The following is a 15,685-nucleotide window of genomic DNA, read 5'->3' as shown; positions in this document are numbered from 1 at the left end:
TTCATGATCTTTCATTATTTGGGAGACTAGATACCTTGAAATCGCATTTTCCTGTATTGCAAGAGGTTCCCAGTGGCAGCAGAAGCAGTGGAAAGAACACACCATTCTGACATGCCACCTCTCTCCAGATACAGTCCTGAGAAATAACACTTGAGCAACTCTTTAAAAGGTTTAAAGTAATACATATTGTGGATAGGTAGAGCTATTTAAATTTAGCAGCAAAAGGCAATATAGATGCTGTGTTCCTCAGACCAGGGCTGGATCTAGACATATCAAAGAAGTGTTTCAGTTTAAAGCATTGTAAATTTAAACAGGGAAGACAGGTAGAGAAAAACAGGACTCCACACTGCCATCTGGTAGCGTAATGTTATATCTCACATACAATGCATATAAATTGCTTTTTCTTTACCAGTCTAGCTGAGTCCCAGGAAATCACTAGAAAGTGTGTACAAACATAAAAAGTTTAATTTTGCTTCTCAAAGTCTCTGGATCATATTGGTATAGGAAAGTCTTCCAGTTCTGCATTGTACTTTTAAAATAAAACATCAAATACTATACAGCTGGTTTTATTTGATTAATAGTTTGAAATTATGTGTGGAAGGGAAGTCTGAAATTAGATTGTGAAATATTACCACTTGAGTCTCTTTCAAGACTCACTTTGATGTGGCTGTTTAAATTACCTTAAGTTAGATTTTCAGAAGTGTCTGTCACTTTGAAAGTGTGTTTGTTTTATTCAGGATTTCCAGGAGAACTGTTTATCTTCCTGTTTATTGTTATGTTTCCTTTCCTTTTTAGACTCAGAAGCTCAGACTTTGAAAGAACATCTCATTGATGAGTTGGATTATGTGTTGGTTCCTACTGAAGCCTGGAACAAATTAGTAAATTGGTATGGTTGTATAGAGGGACAGAAACCAATAGTGAGAAAGGTAAGTGATAATGATCTTTATGTAACTTACATTGTTTTGCCGCTTTGTGGAATCATGTCAATTATCTCTTGAGCTACCCAGAGAAATGAACGCTATAAAGAATATTTAGGTGTCATTTAACTGGTGCATAGGATAATGATATATTGTGTGACATATAAGGTTGAATAACTGGAAATACAGGGTAGGAAATGAACTGCTTTTCCCAGTATTAGGATGGCTCCTACAGTTTCAGAATGGCTTTATAGAATGTTTCTTGCTCAGCTAATGTAGAGTAGAGGAGAAAGTTTCTCTTCAGTTGCCCTGTACTCTGTTGATTAGTCATTTAGCCAGAACACAGGATGAAGGGTAGTATCCAATTGTGTCCATCAGCTAGTGGGACTTGCTGTTCTCCTCTCCCTGCTACCTCTGTGAATCTCAAAAAACAGGAGCTGGGACTGAGCAACAGGAGCTCACCCCGTCGCGGGGATTTGAACCACCAACCTTCTGATCGGCAAGCCCAAGAGCCTCGGTGGTTTAGCAAATTGCTATGATCCATTACTGATCTTTCTTTTTTCTTTTATTGCTTTTATTATTGATTGAAATTGAAATGAAAAACAAAACAATCTCCCAAGTGTCTACCAAATGATTACATAACATTCATTCCTTTCCCTGAGCCAGAAGATTGTACCTAGTGTTATGTGTTGGACACATTACAGCCAGGCAAAAACATTGAGTATAAAGCAGGGCCAGTGAAGTGTGTGACCTATGGAAAGTTTACAGCAGGGGACGGCAAACCACCGTCCAAGGGCCAGATCCAGCCCAATTGCCCTCAGGATCTGGCCCGCGGATGGTCTGTGGATCGTGTGGATTCTGTTCATTAATTTTTTCTTCGTTAATTTTTTTCCCTGCACTGCCATTTTTGGGGGGCGCCATTTTCACCCCTCTCCTCACACACCACAGCGCCTCCCCCCTCCTGGCGTAGAGGAGGAAGGGGAGCGGGCTGAGCACCATTTTGGGCAGCACCTCTCAAGAGCCAGCCAGCCCTTTCAGGCTGCTCATCCCACTGCCGCTGCTGCCAACCTCTGCCACTCGTATGGGCAGGCATAGGAGCCGCAGTTGGCAGAGAGCAGCGCCTCTCCAGAGCCAGCCCACTCTTGCACTTGCACACCATAGGTAGGCAGGGGAAGGGGAGGCCCTGGGGGAGAGAGGGAGAGAGAAGCCTCTGCTGCGTGCGTGCAGTCTGGCCTGCCACAAGGTCTGGGGTACAGTGAACTGGCCCCCTCAAAAAAAAGTTTGCTGACTCCTGGTTTACAGGGCCAGATAAAGAGACCTGGATGGTCATATTCAGCTCTCCTGTTTTGTTGTGGTAGAATTTTACAATCATGTTAATGGACTCCCCAATAAAAATGGAGCTTCAACTTGTCAAGGCATTGGATGTTCCAGTTTTGTGCCAGTGTTTCCCAACTCTCCAGAACAACTTTGGGTAGGCAGTTTGAGGAAAAGAGATCTTGGTAAACCTGATTTTGCACTTTGCTGTTTGGGTCTTTCCAGGGTGGATTTGATTTAAATCGAATCAATTTAAATCATTATCCAGTAAGACTTGATTTAAATCATTTTTTAACAGAAAGACTCATTCTTGCTGGTATAATCTTAATATTTACAACCAAATGAAGGTTTCATTTTTGGAATATTAAATTTTCAGAGTAGTTTTTACAGTTATAGCAAAAATTACTGATTTGGTTATACTATTAGAAATACATAGACAGATGATTATGAAATTATTGTGAGGTTTAATAAGTTAACAGTTTATATTTGGACAACTTTTCTGCTGTACTTTATTGGAAGGAGAAAAATGATCATTTCATTAATAACAAGTTAAACAATTTATTTAACTAAAACAATAACATTATAGCATATGTATCCATGTTTGATAACTGATGATGTTAAACATGTTTTTAAAAAACTTAGACTGAGTTTTAGCACACATGAAAAACTTAAAACAAATCCTTATTTCCTGATGAATAGCCTTTGGACTATAATGTAACTTAAATAGAAAACTATCTTTAGAAAGAATTTTTTCTCCACAAGCATTTTATTTTAAAAATTCAATTTAAATTTAAATTTAAATTTTGTTTATTTTATTTATTATTATTTTTTAAAAAAAAGCATTGATTTTTATCCATTATGGGTCTTACCTCTTGGTTTGAATAGCTAAGAAGAATAGTTAACTATAACCGTTGGTTGGTGTTGACTTCAGTGGAGCTAATTTTGAAATAAACACACTTGGGATTGGGCTGTAGAAACCTCTGCAGGATTATCTGAAGCCACTTTGCCAGTTGTAGAACTAGAGTTAAAACCAAGGACTTCTGTTTTATGTGAAACTCTAGATGATGGCGCTGTTATCTATCAGGCCAAGATATGGATACTTTGAGGGTGGAGCCTTTCAGTTTAGACTACATATTTGCTTTCAGAATAGTTTGTTGTACCTACTTTACAGGAAGCCTTTTCTTCCTAGGTTGTGGAGTATGGACTGTTTGTGAAGCACTGTAAAGTAGAAGTTTATCTTTTGGAGCTGAAGCTGTGTCAGAACAGTGATCCTGCTAATCTTATGAGCTCTTATTTCAGCAAAGCAGACACCGTTGGTAAGTAGCTGTTTGCTAACGCCACAACACACCTTGAAACACATCTACACCTAGTGGTGTCTAGTAATTTATTTAGATCATTAAATGGGGCAAGTATATTTTACCATTTTCTTTTTGCAAATTTTGTTTTCACAATCATCTGAAATTACTTCTTTTCCCCCTGTGAAATGGTGAATGCTTCTACTTATCTGATCCTCCTATAGCATTGCTAAACCACAATTTCACTCCAGCTTTTATTTGTTTTTAGAACTGACAGTTACTCTTCAGCTTTAGATGCTTCTGCCATTGTTCAAACAATCCTACCAGCGACTGGTTATTTCAGTAGTAGTAGAATGTCAGCTTCAAATAACCCTAGCTGCATTTTAAATAAACGATTCCTTATCTTTTAAAGTGATATTTAGTTATTTCAGGCAATACAGCTATAGTCAGAAATTAAATTTTATAGAAAATTGGTATGTACAGATACAGTTAATAATTCACCAGTGTAAAATAATCCAAAATTAGTATACACCACCTTGTTTATTTAGCACTAGTAAATAAGCACGTTTTTACACTTTGAATGAGCCACACCTCCCAACCTAGTCAAAATACAGTTTGTAATAACTTTGTCTCTTTCTTACCAGCTACAATTGAAAATGAAATGCGAAAGCAGTTTAATATTCCTGACGGAAAAGAAATTAGGCTGTGGAGCAGATACATGAGTAATACTTATGAGCAGCTAAGCAAACTCGACAGTACTATACAAGATGCAGGGCTCTATCAGGGACAGGTAAGAAGTTCAAATATCATATGTTGTATTGCTCACCCTGTGGGCTGTCGACAAGGCTGCAATTTGTTAAAAAGTTACAATGGGAGGAATTCAAGGTAATACTATGGCTGTCATTCTGTTAGGGCCAGCTTTTCAGCTTGCCCGACTGAATTATTCCTCCTCACCACCACCCTGGCATGCTGTTCTGGGGGTTCTTCTGACACCTTTACAAGCCAATTTTGGGGCAGGCGGGGTGGGGGGAGCCCAACTGTGCTAGCAAGAGCTCTTGCTAGTAGGACTTGGAAGTTGGATCCCATCCCATGTGATTATGAAGTCATACAAAGTATTCAGTCAAACGCCAGCCATTGTGGAAGAGCTACTGCATTCACAGCCTAGCAGCAATCATATAGAGGCAGCTGCATGTGGTGGCTGTTCCTGCCATTGTGTGATTTGTGGGCCTGAAAAAGACAAGTTGTGATCAAATTGCCACAGTAGTGTGAACAACTCTTCTGTGTAGATGCTGATTCCTTAAATGGTAACTTGTAAGTGCTGCTGAGTCAAAAGCTTGCCAGAGCCTCCTGTACATCCTAAGGTGTGTTAGCATGGGGGTTATTTAATTTGGAATCTCCTGTTTTGTAAGCACTGATTTGCTTGTATTTTTCTGCACAGAACCAGAGAAAGCCCAGATCTATAAGATAGCACTCCCTTTACCTAGTTTTACTATTATTTTTCTTTAACTTTAAAGGTAGTGTTAATAGAAGTGAAGAATGAAGATGGTACGTGGCCCAGACAATCTCAGACAAAGTAAGTTTTTCTCTATTTATGCTTTCCGTTTCTCTATCTCAGTTTAGACATTGCAAAACCTGAACACCAAACCATGGTTTTGTGATGTCTGAATTGTGCCTCTGTCTAACTTGGGTCTGAGAGGTGTCTCTATCACTGTTTAACTTGGCATGACACTGACTATTTTGCTTCTTTCTCTATTCTGTTATTATTACATTATGTTTATTGTCCTGTTGTATTTTAACTTGTTAGCCACTTTTGAGAGCTTTCAGGCTAAACAATGAGATAGGAAATGCCCTAAGTCCTGTTACACTCATTTTTCTAAATTGAAGTAGCATTGACTTAAAAAATAAGTACCAAAAAATACTTTAAAGTTACATTTCTACCTCTCATAATCTTGACGGAATTAATCTTAGTTTTACAATATTGAAATAATACTTTCCTTAAGAGGTAGTGAAATGCGCAGCTCAGTTTTTTAAAAAACAGTGAAGAACTATCCTATGCACTACTTCATTCTGAACTGAGCCTGTTGCAAAGCCATCTACAATTTAAGCCACATGTAAGGATTCACCTAACCTGCCCCTACAAAAGATTCCCACAGGGCTTTCGTCCCTTCTGCCTCCCACATGCTCCACAAATTGGCTTGGGAAAAATCAGAAGAACTTCTAGCACAGTACATGACTTGCATAGGTGGAATTATTGGAAGATGAAACATTGAATTCCACCCAATGTATCAGGCACTACAATTCTTATTGGCCCCTGACTACAGCTGCAGGTAGTTAAAATGTTAGAGTATTTACAAATCACTGGTAGATTATGGCAAGGAATATCTATTCTACTTAAGCCGTCTTTTTCAAAAGATAATCATTTCATTTAGTAGATTAATTTTAGTCCTAAAATCCTGTTGGTTGCCTTCTGTTCTGCTGGGAGGGGACAGATTTACGCTATGAGCATGCAAATATGAATCTGAGGCCTTGTACCAGTTAAGATTAGTAGTCTTGCTAGCCTAGTACTAATTACAATGATTGATTGTGGATCAAACACTGATTCAGAAGTATGGCTCTTTCCTTGCAATTATTTGGAGAACTCTTAATCAGCTGGAATGCAAACGGAGCATCGCATCAAGCGCTCCGCCATGTAAGAAATTGCCTTGTGTAGCTTAGTACCACTTGCATAAGTTCTCCTTTGTATTTTACAATAGGGAAATTCCATACAGAATGAGGGGTGAGTACTAGATTTCTAATTCCATTGACTCATAAACAACCCACCTCTTCAACCTGAAGTCATTCCTTCTGGGTTGGAAATCCAGAAATAAACAGTTTAAAATAGTAAACTATACTAAAAAGTCAGTTAAAGACTCTCAGGAATTTTTTTAAAAAAACAACAACAAAAACCCTGATGGGATTTTTACTACTTTTTTTCCCTCCCAGATCAAGCACTGCAACAAGCAGAAATCTAGCTACCTCTTCAAAATCATCAGCAAGCTCTTGCTCCTCTTCAACTATAACAAATGGTGATAGCAATAACTCCTATAGTTTGAACTGCTCCAGCCTTGGCAAAGGGTAATAGCAAGAATGTGTCTGCTGTTCTTTATGTAACTTCCTTTCTCTGAATACTTTTATGCATTCTCTTCTTTATTAAATAAGGTTTTGCCCTGAAGCATTCATGGCTCCACTGTTCGGAAGCTAGCTATGTAGAACTTTAAACTTAACTTCAGTTTCATGGCCCTCCGGCATTTTTTTGCCAGTTACTGTTCCATTAAGATGTATGAGTTTGTCAATTTTTCCTACAATAGCACTTTATCATACAATAGCTGATAGGAAAAAAATGCCACTCTAAAATAGTTCATTAAACCAGATTGCGTTCTCCCATATAAACCTACTAGGACATTTGAGATCTCCCTTGGAGGCTGTGCTCTCAAGGCGCTTGCCCCTAGAGGTGTAGTGAGTGATTACTTGAGGCAAGGCTTCCCAGTCACGGCACCCAAATTATGGCAATTTCTGTCAAGCAGATTCACATTGCCTTTTCCTTGATACGGTAGTTTTGAAATGCCTGGCAAACACAGTATTACATTGGAGGATTTTAGGACCCTCTGACTTCAGTTCTTTTTATCCTGCTTGGTTGGGGTTTTTTGTGGTGGTGGTTTTTCCTAACTTTAGTTTTAGTCTTGGTTTTGTTTTTCATTAGCATAATGTTCTGGAAACCAAAAAGCAGGATATGAGTATTTTAAGCAAAATATAATATCAGTAAAGTGAGTCTCCACCTACAGTATGAAATGGTACAGTCAGGCAGCAGACTGGCTACCTCATAATACTTGATTGTGAGAACTAGGTCTGAGGGAGGAATTTTATAGTGTAGGCATGTGTATACTATAGATCAGTTGGAAAGTTTGCTTTGTCTTAAGTTTGAGTTACATGTTTAATTGTATTGTGTTTTTATATTCTGTAAACTCGCCATAAAATTTTGATGCAGGGCGGGTAAGAAATACAATATACATTATTTTTGTATCGCTGTAAAATAGTTTCTTAGCCGAAATATTCTGCAACCTGTTATCATATTCCAGTATGTTTTCCCCCTCCAGAGGTTCTAGCTTTTCCTGCAACTCCTACAACAACAGGGAGAGCCCTCCTCAGTCACAGCCTGGTCTCTGTGGGCTCAGTAACCTAGGAAATACATGCTTCATGAATTCAGCTTTACAGGTAAAGAACTGGTACAATCTGCTGAAGAACCTAGAGTGGTAGGCACTGTACTGCTTGGGTTTTATACTACCCCATCTTAAATTTTATAACTGTTAGGTTCCCATACAGCTTGGAAAACCTACATAATGCTGTGGGTTACAATGGAAGATAGAAAGCTGCATTTTTCAAGTGTCAGAACCCTGGTCTTCGTATTGCCGATATGTTATAAACCAAACCCTGGCTCCTCTATGAGTAGCACAGGAGCAGCAGGGCCAAGGGAGGAGCAAAGTGGCTATACTTTTTGCTGCGAGAATCCACTCACTCGATCATACTTAGCCATTGTTTGGATTAGCATTGTGTGCAAACCAGGCTGCTGACTGGCAGCAGCTCTCTAAGGTTCAAGGCATGAAACTTTCTCAGCCCTATATGATGATGCCAGGGTTTGCACATGGAGCCTCCTGTATACACAACAAGTGGTCTACCCTGAGCTATGACCCTGTCCTCCCAAAATAGAAATAACCCAGCTAGTACATATTACTCAGTTTTCTTCTTTCAGCAGTTTCCATATGTAATATTTAATGTAGCTTGCAATACAGTTCTGTATAGGGTGATTTTGCTGACTCTAGTACAATTTTAGTTTTCATTGGGCTGAAAATGGGTTGTTGGCATGGCTTTCTTTTTTATGTATTTCTTGTGTCTGAATGTTCTTCTAGTGTTTGAGTAACACCCCTCCACTGACTGACTATTTCTTGGAAGATGAGTATGAAGCTGAAATAAATCAGGAGAATCCTCTGGGAATGAGAGGAGAAATTGCAGAAGCATATGCAGAACTCATCAAACAGATGTGGTCTGGAAGAAATTCTCACGTGGCCCCCCGCATGTTCAAAGTAAGTAGACTTTCTGTCATTGAAACACAGCTAGAGGAAGTGACATTTTTGGTTTCATGCTTTCTGCATGGAGCTTTAATGTTAGCCCTTGGGGAAATACTTTCCCCATCTTAAAATGTCTAGCTGGGTAGCTTAGGTTGAACTTAAAAGAATGCTAAGTATGATATGGACTCCTGAGTGCTACAGTCCCTTAATAATTCACTGAATGTTGCATATTGCAGGGAAATGCCATGCATTCTGTTTAGAATAGTTGTGGTTTCTAAAGCTTTTACTGATATAATTTGATTTTTAACAAGATTTTAGGAGTTATCTGACTTCTTTTTTAAGAACTGTTTTATCTGTTTACTTTTTATTGTTTTATACCACTGTGGTATGTTGTAAAGTGCAATATTCCAAATAAAATTGAGCTGAAAGTTAGCAACTTTATATCTCTCTGAAATTAGTTGTACACTGAGTTGCTTTTGAAACAGTTGTTAAAATTGTACACATGATCTTCAAATCACTTGTTGATATTCTGTATTCAAATAAGTAACAAATATACTTTATTAGCACGTTTGTCAGTTTCACAGAATTTTACATGGATTAACCATACGGCAACTGTATCTCATAACTGTTACCCAAAGAAACGGATATGAGAGGAGACTTCATACATCTTGGTATCTTTTTGACATTAGTTTATTGCTCGGAATTATCTAATCTTCATTGAATTCTGCAAATGAGGCTAGAGTTACTGCTTTTCTCTTCACTGCTCACATGCATCTTCCTAATGTTGTTTCCCCCCTTTTTTTAAATTTTAGACCCAGGTTGGCCGCTTTGCTCCTCAGTTTTCAGGGTACCAGCAACAAGATTCCCAAGAGCTCCTGGCCTTTCTTTTAGATGGTTTACATGAGGATCTAAACAGAGTAAAAAAGAAACCTTACTTGGAGTTGAAGGATGCTAATGGCAGGCCTGATTCGGTATGCTGCATAGACATTCCACTGCTTGGAGTTAAATTGTGCTATAAAAGAGTAACACTCAACATATGTTACAAATTATTTTTACCCATCCAGTTCCTTTGTTTGTCTTACTGAGGATGTCTTTTTCTTAGCAAATGAATCCATGAATCAGTCCACTTGGGACCATTGACTCTTAGCCAGGCTTCAACAAATATGCTTCCCATTGTGAGTGTGGCCCTGTGCTCTGATAAGCAGGTAGCCTTCCTCCTAATTCTGAAGATGCATACATGGACGAGATTGTCCAAGCAGTTGCATGGCAAACTCCACTAGCTCCAAAGTTGGATCAAATTAGTGGCACTTACTAGAAAGACAGAGTCCAGATAGGCGATGCAGGATCACAACAGGCATGGCAAAGCACAGTTTGTCAGGACACTGGACAGATCACTGTGACTGATATTGGCTGGAACTTAACTACAGTATTGAGAACACATTAGCTGTTTTCAGTTGTGGCCAGCCAGATATAACTATCCTTCCTCTCTTTAAGAACATAAGACCTGCATAGCCAGATCACCATTATCAGGAAGTTTTTAAAATGTTTGATGCTTTATTATGTTTTATATATTTTGTAAGCCACCCAGTTTGGCTGGGGAAACCTGAGAGCCAGGTGACCCTTTCCAATTGCAGTCAGTTGCTGTAATCCTCCTTTCTTGGCCCTGTTTAAACCAAAGTAGAACAAGGGCTTAAAAGGGAATGACATAAATAATTACTTGGGGACAGTGCCCAATTTAAAGTTTCACTTAATTGGGCTGTTTTTCCATTACAGGCCTAGTTTTTATTACGGTAATTTTGAGAATTGATGCCACACATACACACGCGCGCACACCCCAGTGTAGTGTTTATTAAATAACTGCCTTTGCATGAATGTCACAACGATCATAGTTGGAGCAAACATTGCCGAAAGCTACATATTTCTTAGGTTTGACTGTACATTACTAATTGCGCTGCAGTACTGCTTAAGCAGTTCCTTGCTCACTTGCTAGAAGCTACCTCTAATCTGCCTTTCCCTAGGTTGGGATTCACTGTCAGCAGCAGCCCTGCACAGAACACTTCTCCTCCCCTGTGTGCCCCAAATTCCCTCTGAAATTGGTTTGGGTGGTTGGGAGAACCCCCAGAACAGCAGGGGAAGAAGAGGGGCATTGTTCCATCTCGCAAACTGAAATGCTTACGCAGACAGAATGTTTGTAATACTGTGACATTGGAATTCCCTCCCTAGAATTGGATTCTCTCATACTATGCAAATTTCACCTACACACTAGGGTGCAATCATCTTGTACAGTCTGTTCTGTTCTGTCCTGTTCTGTTGCAGGTCACTTGCATGTTGAATTACAGGTATATCAATAAGTGAATGATTTCATTGCATACAAACATAGTTGTTCAGCATCAGTTTGTCACATCACGTCCTTCTATTGTATTTCAATAACCTTCCCTACAGATAAAAGATGTTTCATCAGAACTTGCACCTTAATCTTTATACTGTGTTTCTGCTTCTCTGCAATGTGTTTTATTTTTTGCAGGTGGTAGCAAAAGAAGCTTGGGAGAATCATCGATTGCGTAATAACTCTATAATTGTAGATATTTTCCACGGTCTCTTCAAATCCACATTGGTCTGCCCCAAATGTTCTAAAGTTTCAGTGACTTTTGACCCTTTTTGCTACTTAACCCTTCCATTGCCCTTGAAGAAAGATCGAACCATGGAGGTTTTCTTGGTTTTTGCAGATCCACAGCGCAAACCTACTCAGGTAAGTAGAGGTGTTCATGTTGGTCTTTGTTATGAAAGACAGAAAAATCAAATTGTAGTGTTTTGTGCCCTCTGCAACTTACAAGAGGTTGCCTGCTTTTAGCATTACAATTCCGATACTAAGGGTCATTGTGTGAGCTGCGTTGTACGCCTCCCGCCTGCTCAATGTACATAGAAACACACTCAGATATCAGGTTCAAATCCCATCTTCCCCATAAAGCTCACATGATCACCTTGAGTCAATTACAACCTCTCTTACCTACCTTTTCTAGTTACCTACCTACCTTCCAGGATTGTTGTGAGGAAAAAATGTGCAGAGGAAGAGATCATGTACAACACCTTTACCTCCAACAGATAAATGGAATGAAATCAAATTTAAAATAGATATAGCTGGAACAAACATTGCTGTCTTAAAATACACAGTTCACAACAAGCCTTCCTACCACAGCATGTAAAATGACCAGCTTTGCATTATATATATATATATATATATATATATATGCTTTCGTAGATTTTCACGGGTACAGGAATGCAGGTTTTGGTGTCCTCGGGTGTCTTCCCGTGTAAAAGTTGGGGTGTCTAGGCGACGTTTCGACGAGGTCTCACTCGTCATCTTCAGGCTGGTGCTTTCGGCTTCTTGTTACTGGAACAGAGCGGGATCTCAATGTTTGAGTTCCTATAAATACTGTAGAGGGGGTGTGGTGTCTAGCCTCCAATGTTCTGGGCAGAGAGGAAGTTCCCAGGCTAGTGTGCCTTTTCTTCTTTTGTTCCTTAATTACTTGAGAGATACCTTGAGTGATTTCTTGAGTGATATCCTGAGTACCACTTAGGTGGGTCATTAGGTGTGGATTAGTTGCTAAAGTCTTTGTGTCTTGACCTCTTGAACTTTGTGAAGAGTTTTCCTGAGAAGATGGCTGTATTGCACTTAGTTGTGCTTTGGCTTGGCTTCGTGTATAGGGGCGAGCTGTGGTTTTGTGGCTTGTGTCAGCCAGATCTGTGTAGGGATTGCAGGGGGGTGCAGCATCCGGAGGTGCCACCATGGATTGGCTACTGGATGGTGTCAGTAATTCATCTGTGGAGAGGGTCTGGGTTTGGGTCTGGTGTGGTTGATTGGTGTTGGCGTTCTGTGTGCCTCTGGATCTGGTGTCAGTTTTTGTGGGGAGGGCTAATTTCCAGATGTCTGGCAAGCGGGATGTGTCGTCACGCTTGTTCATGTTGTGAGGGTGTTTCTCTATCTCGATGGCTTCCATGATTATTCTCTTGTGGTGATGTTCCGTGTTAAAGAGCAATTTGGAATCTGCAAAATTAATTTCGTGTCCTGTTTCTTTCATGTGTTGGAAAAGAGAGGAAGTTTTTTCTTCTTTTTTGACGGCATTCTTGTGTTCTGCGATACGTGCATTTATTCGTCTGTTTGTTTGTCCAATGTACGTGGCTGGGCAGACTTTGCAGGGTATTTCATAGATCCCTTGGTTTTCCAACTGGATTTTATCCTTGGGGTTTCTGAGGATATTGGCTATTTTTTGGTTGGTGCAAAAGGCTGTTTTGATATTGTGTTTATGGAGGATTTTGCTAATTTTATCTGTAGTGCCCTTGATATAAGGAAGGAGGGCCATGCCATTGTTTTCTTCTGTGTCTTGGTTTTTGGGGGGTGTTTCCTTTTGGATTAGCTTCGTAATCCTGTTTTGCTGGTATCCATTGGCAATTAACACATTTGAGAGATTCTGTAACTCAGTTGTCAAGTGGTCTTTGTCAGCCAGGCGTTTGGTTCTGGAGATGAGAGTCTTGGCTACGGAGTTTATTTGTGCAGGGTGGTGGTGTGATTGTGCATGTAAGTAGCGGTTGGTGTGTGTTTTTTTCTGGTAGATAGTGTGTCCTAGGGAGCCATCAGGTTTTTTGTAGATTAGGACGTCCTAATCTACAAAAAACCTGATGGCTCCCTAGGACACACTATCTACCAGAAAAAAACACACACCAACCGCTACTTACATGCACAATCACACCACCACCCTGCACAAATAAACTCCGTAGCCAAGACTCTCATCTCCAGAACCAAACGCCTGGCTGACAAAGACCACTTGACAACTGAGTTACAGAATCTCTCAAATGTGTTAATTGCCAATGGATACCAGCAAAACAGGATTACGAAGCTAATCCAAAAGGAAACACCCCCCAAAAACCAAGACACAGAAGAAAACAATGGCATGGCCCTCCTTCCTTATATCAAGGGCACTACAGATAAAATTAGCAAAATCCTCCATAAACACAATATCAAAACAGCCTTTTGCACCAACCAAAAAATAGCCAATATCCTCAGAAACCCCAAGGATAAAATCCAGTTGGAAAACCAAGGGATCTATGAAATACCCTGCAAAGTCTGCCCAGCCACGTACATTGGACAAACAAACAGACGAATAAATGCACGTATCGCAGAACACAAGAATGCCGTCAAAAAAGAAGAAAAAACTTCCTCTCTTTTCCAACACATGAAAGAAACAGGACACGAAATTAATTTTGCAGATTCCAAATTGCTCTTTAACACGGAACATCACCACAAGAGAATAATCATGGAAGCCATCGAGATAGAGAAACACCCTCACAACATGAACAAGCGTGACGACACATCCCGCTTGCCAGACATCTGGAAATTAGCCCTCCCCACAAAAACTGACACCAGATCCAGAGGCACACAGAACGCCAACACCAATCAACCACACCAGACCCAAACCCAGACCCTCTCCACAGATGAATTACTGACACCATCCAGTAGCCAATCCATGGTGGCACCTCCGGATGCTGCACCCCCCTGCAATCCCTACACAGATCTGGCTGACACAAGCCACAAAACCACAGCTCGCCCCTATACACGAAGCCAAGCCAAAGCACAACTAAGTGCAATACAGCCATCTTCTCAGGAAAACTCTTCACAAAGTTCAAGAGGTCAAGACACAAAGACTTTAGCAACTAATCCACACCTAATGACCCACCTAAGTGGTACTCAGGATATCACTCAAGAAATCACTCAAGGTATCTCTCAAGTAATTAAGGAACAAAAGAAGAAAAGGCACACTAGCCTGGGAACTTCCTCTCTGCCCAGAACATTGGAGGCTAGACACCACACCCCCTCTACAGTATTTATAGGAACTCAAACATTGAGATCCCGCTCTGTTCCAGTAACAAGAAGCCGAAAGCACCAGCCTGAAGATGACGAGTGAGACCTCGTCGAAACGTCGCCTAGACACCCCAACTTTTACACGGGAAGACACCCGAGGACACCAAAACCTGCATATATATATATATATATATATATATATATATATATATATATGTCAGCATATGTACACGCAGAGATAAGATGCATCCAATACCCAATCTTGAGATCAGTTTTACAGAGACTCTGGGAAGGCAGCTAAGTCTGTACTCCAAGCATGCTCACCTGTGAGTAAGTCCAACTGAGCATAGTGAGATTGACCTCACCTGTATGTTTTGTGATCTACATGTTTGGAGAGGGAATCTGTCCAATCCATTTTTCAGCAGGTGAGATCCCAATTGCCAGTCATATTACACGCAGGGAGGAGGGAACCCCAAGGATGTTCACACAGAAGTGAAGCCCTGGCCAGAATTGCAGCCCAAGAATCAGAGATGACCTCTCTGATTTCAGTCACCGCCTAGCAACAACATTCCCACAAAGAAACCTAATTGGCCTGTAATTATGGGCTGATAATTTCCACTAAACAATCTTTCACAACCTAGTCTTCTGCATATTTCTGAGTCTTATATAAACTGAATTTTGTTGCTAAGTGTCATAACTTATACCTCACAAACTACATAGGGTAGTATCTGACTGAATTGTACTCAGAGTAGATCCACTGAAATCAATCAAGTTAAGTCATTGGGTGTATATTGCATATGACTAATATTAGATATCAGCAATAGTGACCCCCTTAGCAATAGTATTAATTGCTTCTTGGTAGATTGCAAGCTGAACCCCCAATACAGTGTATCTTTCTAGCTTTAGTTAAGAGTAAAAAATGCCAGTTTTTTTCCTGTCATACCATTAGCTTTTTACAATCCCAGCAGTGCTTATAACAGGACAACATTTTTACATTTAAATTTATCCTAATAAAATGTAGTTTCTTCACAATTTTGCTTGATTGCACAAACAATGGTGGCTGGTTTGGACATAACAGTAAGCCAAGGGTAGTGGTTTGTTGCTCCTACTTACTAGCAGGTAGGAGAAAAGCAGAAGCTACGTTCACAGTAAACTGTTAACCATGTCTGACTATAACACGCAAACACACCCTGTATCAAA

The 15,685-nt window shown here is 40.0% G+C and overlaps 1 protein-coding gene across 2 annotated transcripts in view; it reads left to right on the top strand.

Moving 5' to 3' along the window:
- Positions 1-15,685, top strand: part of USP4 (ubiquitin specific peptidase 4) — a 41,722-nt gene that overhangs the window by 2,703 nt on the left and 23,334 nt on the right. The window contains exons 3-11 of one of the 2 annotated variants that reach the window (XM_083726522.1): positions 796-926; positions 3,421-3,547; positions 4,171-4,316; positions 5,041-5,099; positions 6,509-6,640; positions 7,660-7,777; positions 8,470-8,643; positions 9,441-9,599; positions 11,153-11,377. In XM_083726522.1, coding sequence (XP_083582648.1) covers positions 796-926; positions 3,421-3,547; positions 4,171-4,316; positions 5,041-5,099; positions 6,509-6,640; positions 7,660-7,777; positions 8,470-8,643; positions 9,441-9,599; positions 11,153-11,377 — 1,271 coding nt within the window. The remainder of the gene's footprint in view (positions 1-795; positions 927-3,420; positions 3,548-4,170; positions 4,317-5,040; positions 5,100-6,508; positions 6,641-7,659; positions 7,778-8,469; positions 8,644-9,440; positions 9,600-11,152; positions 11,378-15,685) is intronic. The other variant, XM_083726523.1, reaches the window with a different exon arrangement.

This window comes from Podarcis gaigeae (assembly GCF_964106915.1).
Source record: "Podarcis gaigeae genome assembly, chromosome: 2".
Taxonomy (NCBI): Eukaryota; Metazoa; Chordata; class Lepidosauria; order Squamata; family Lacertidae; genus Podarcis; species Podarcis gaigeae.
Note: the sequence above shows the minus strand (reverse complement) of the source record. Positions and strands in the feature narration are given on the sequence as shown.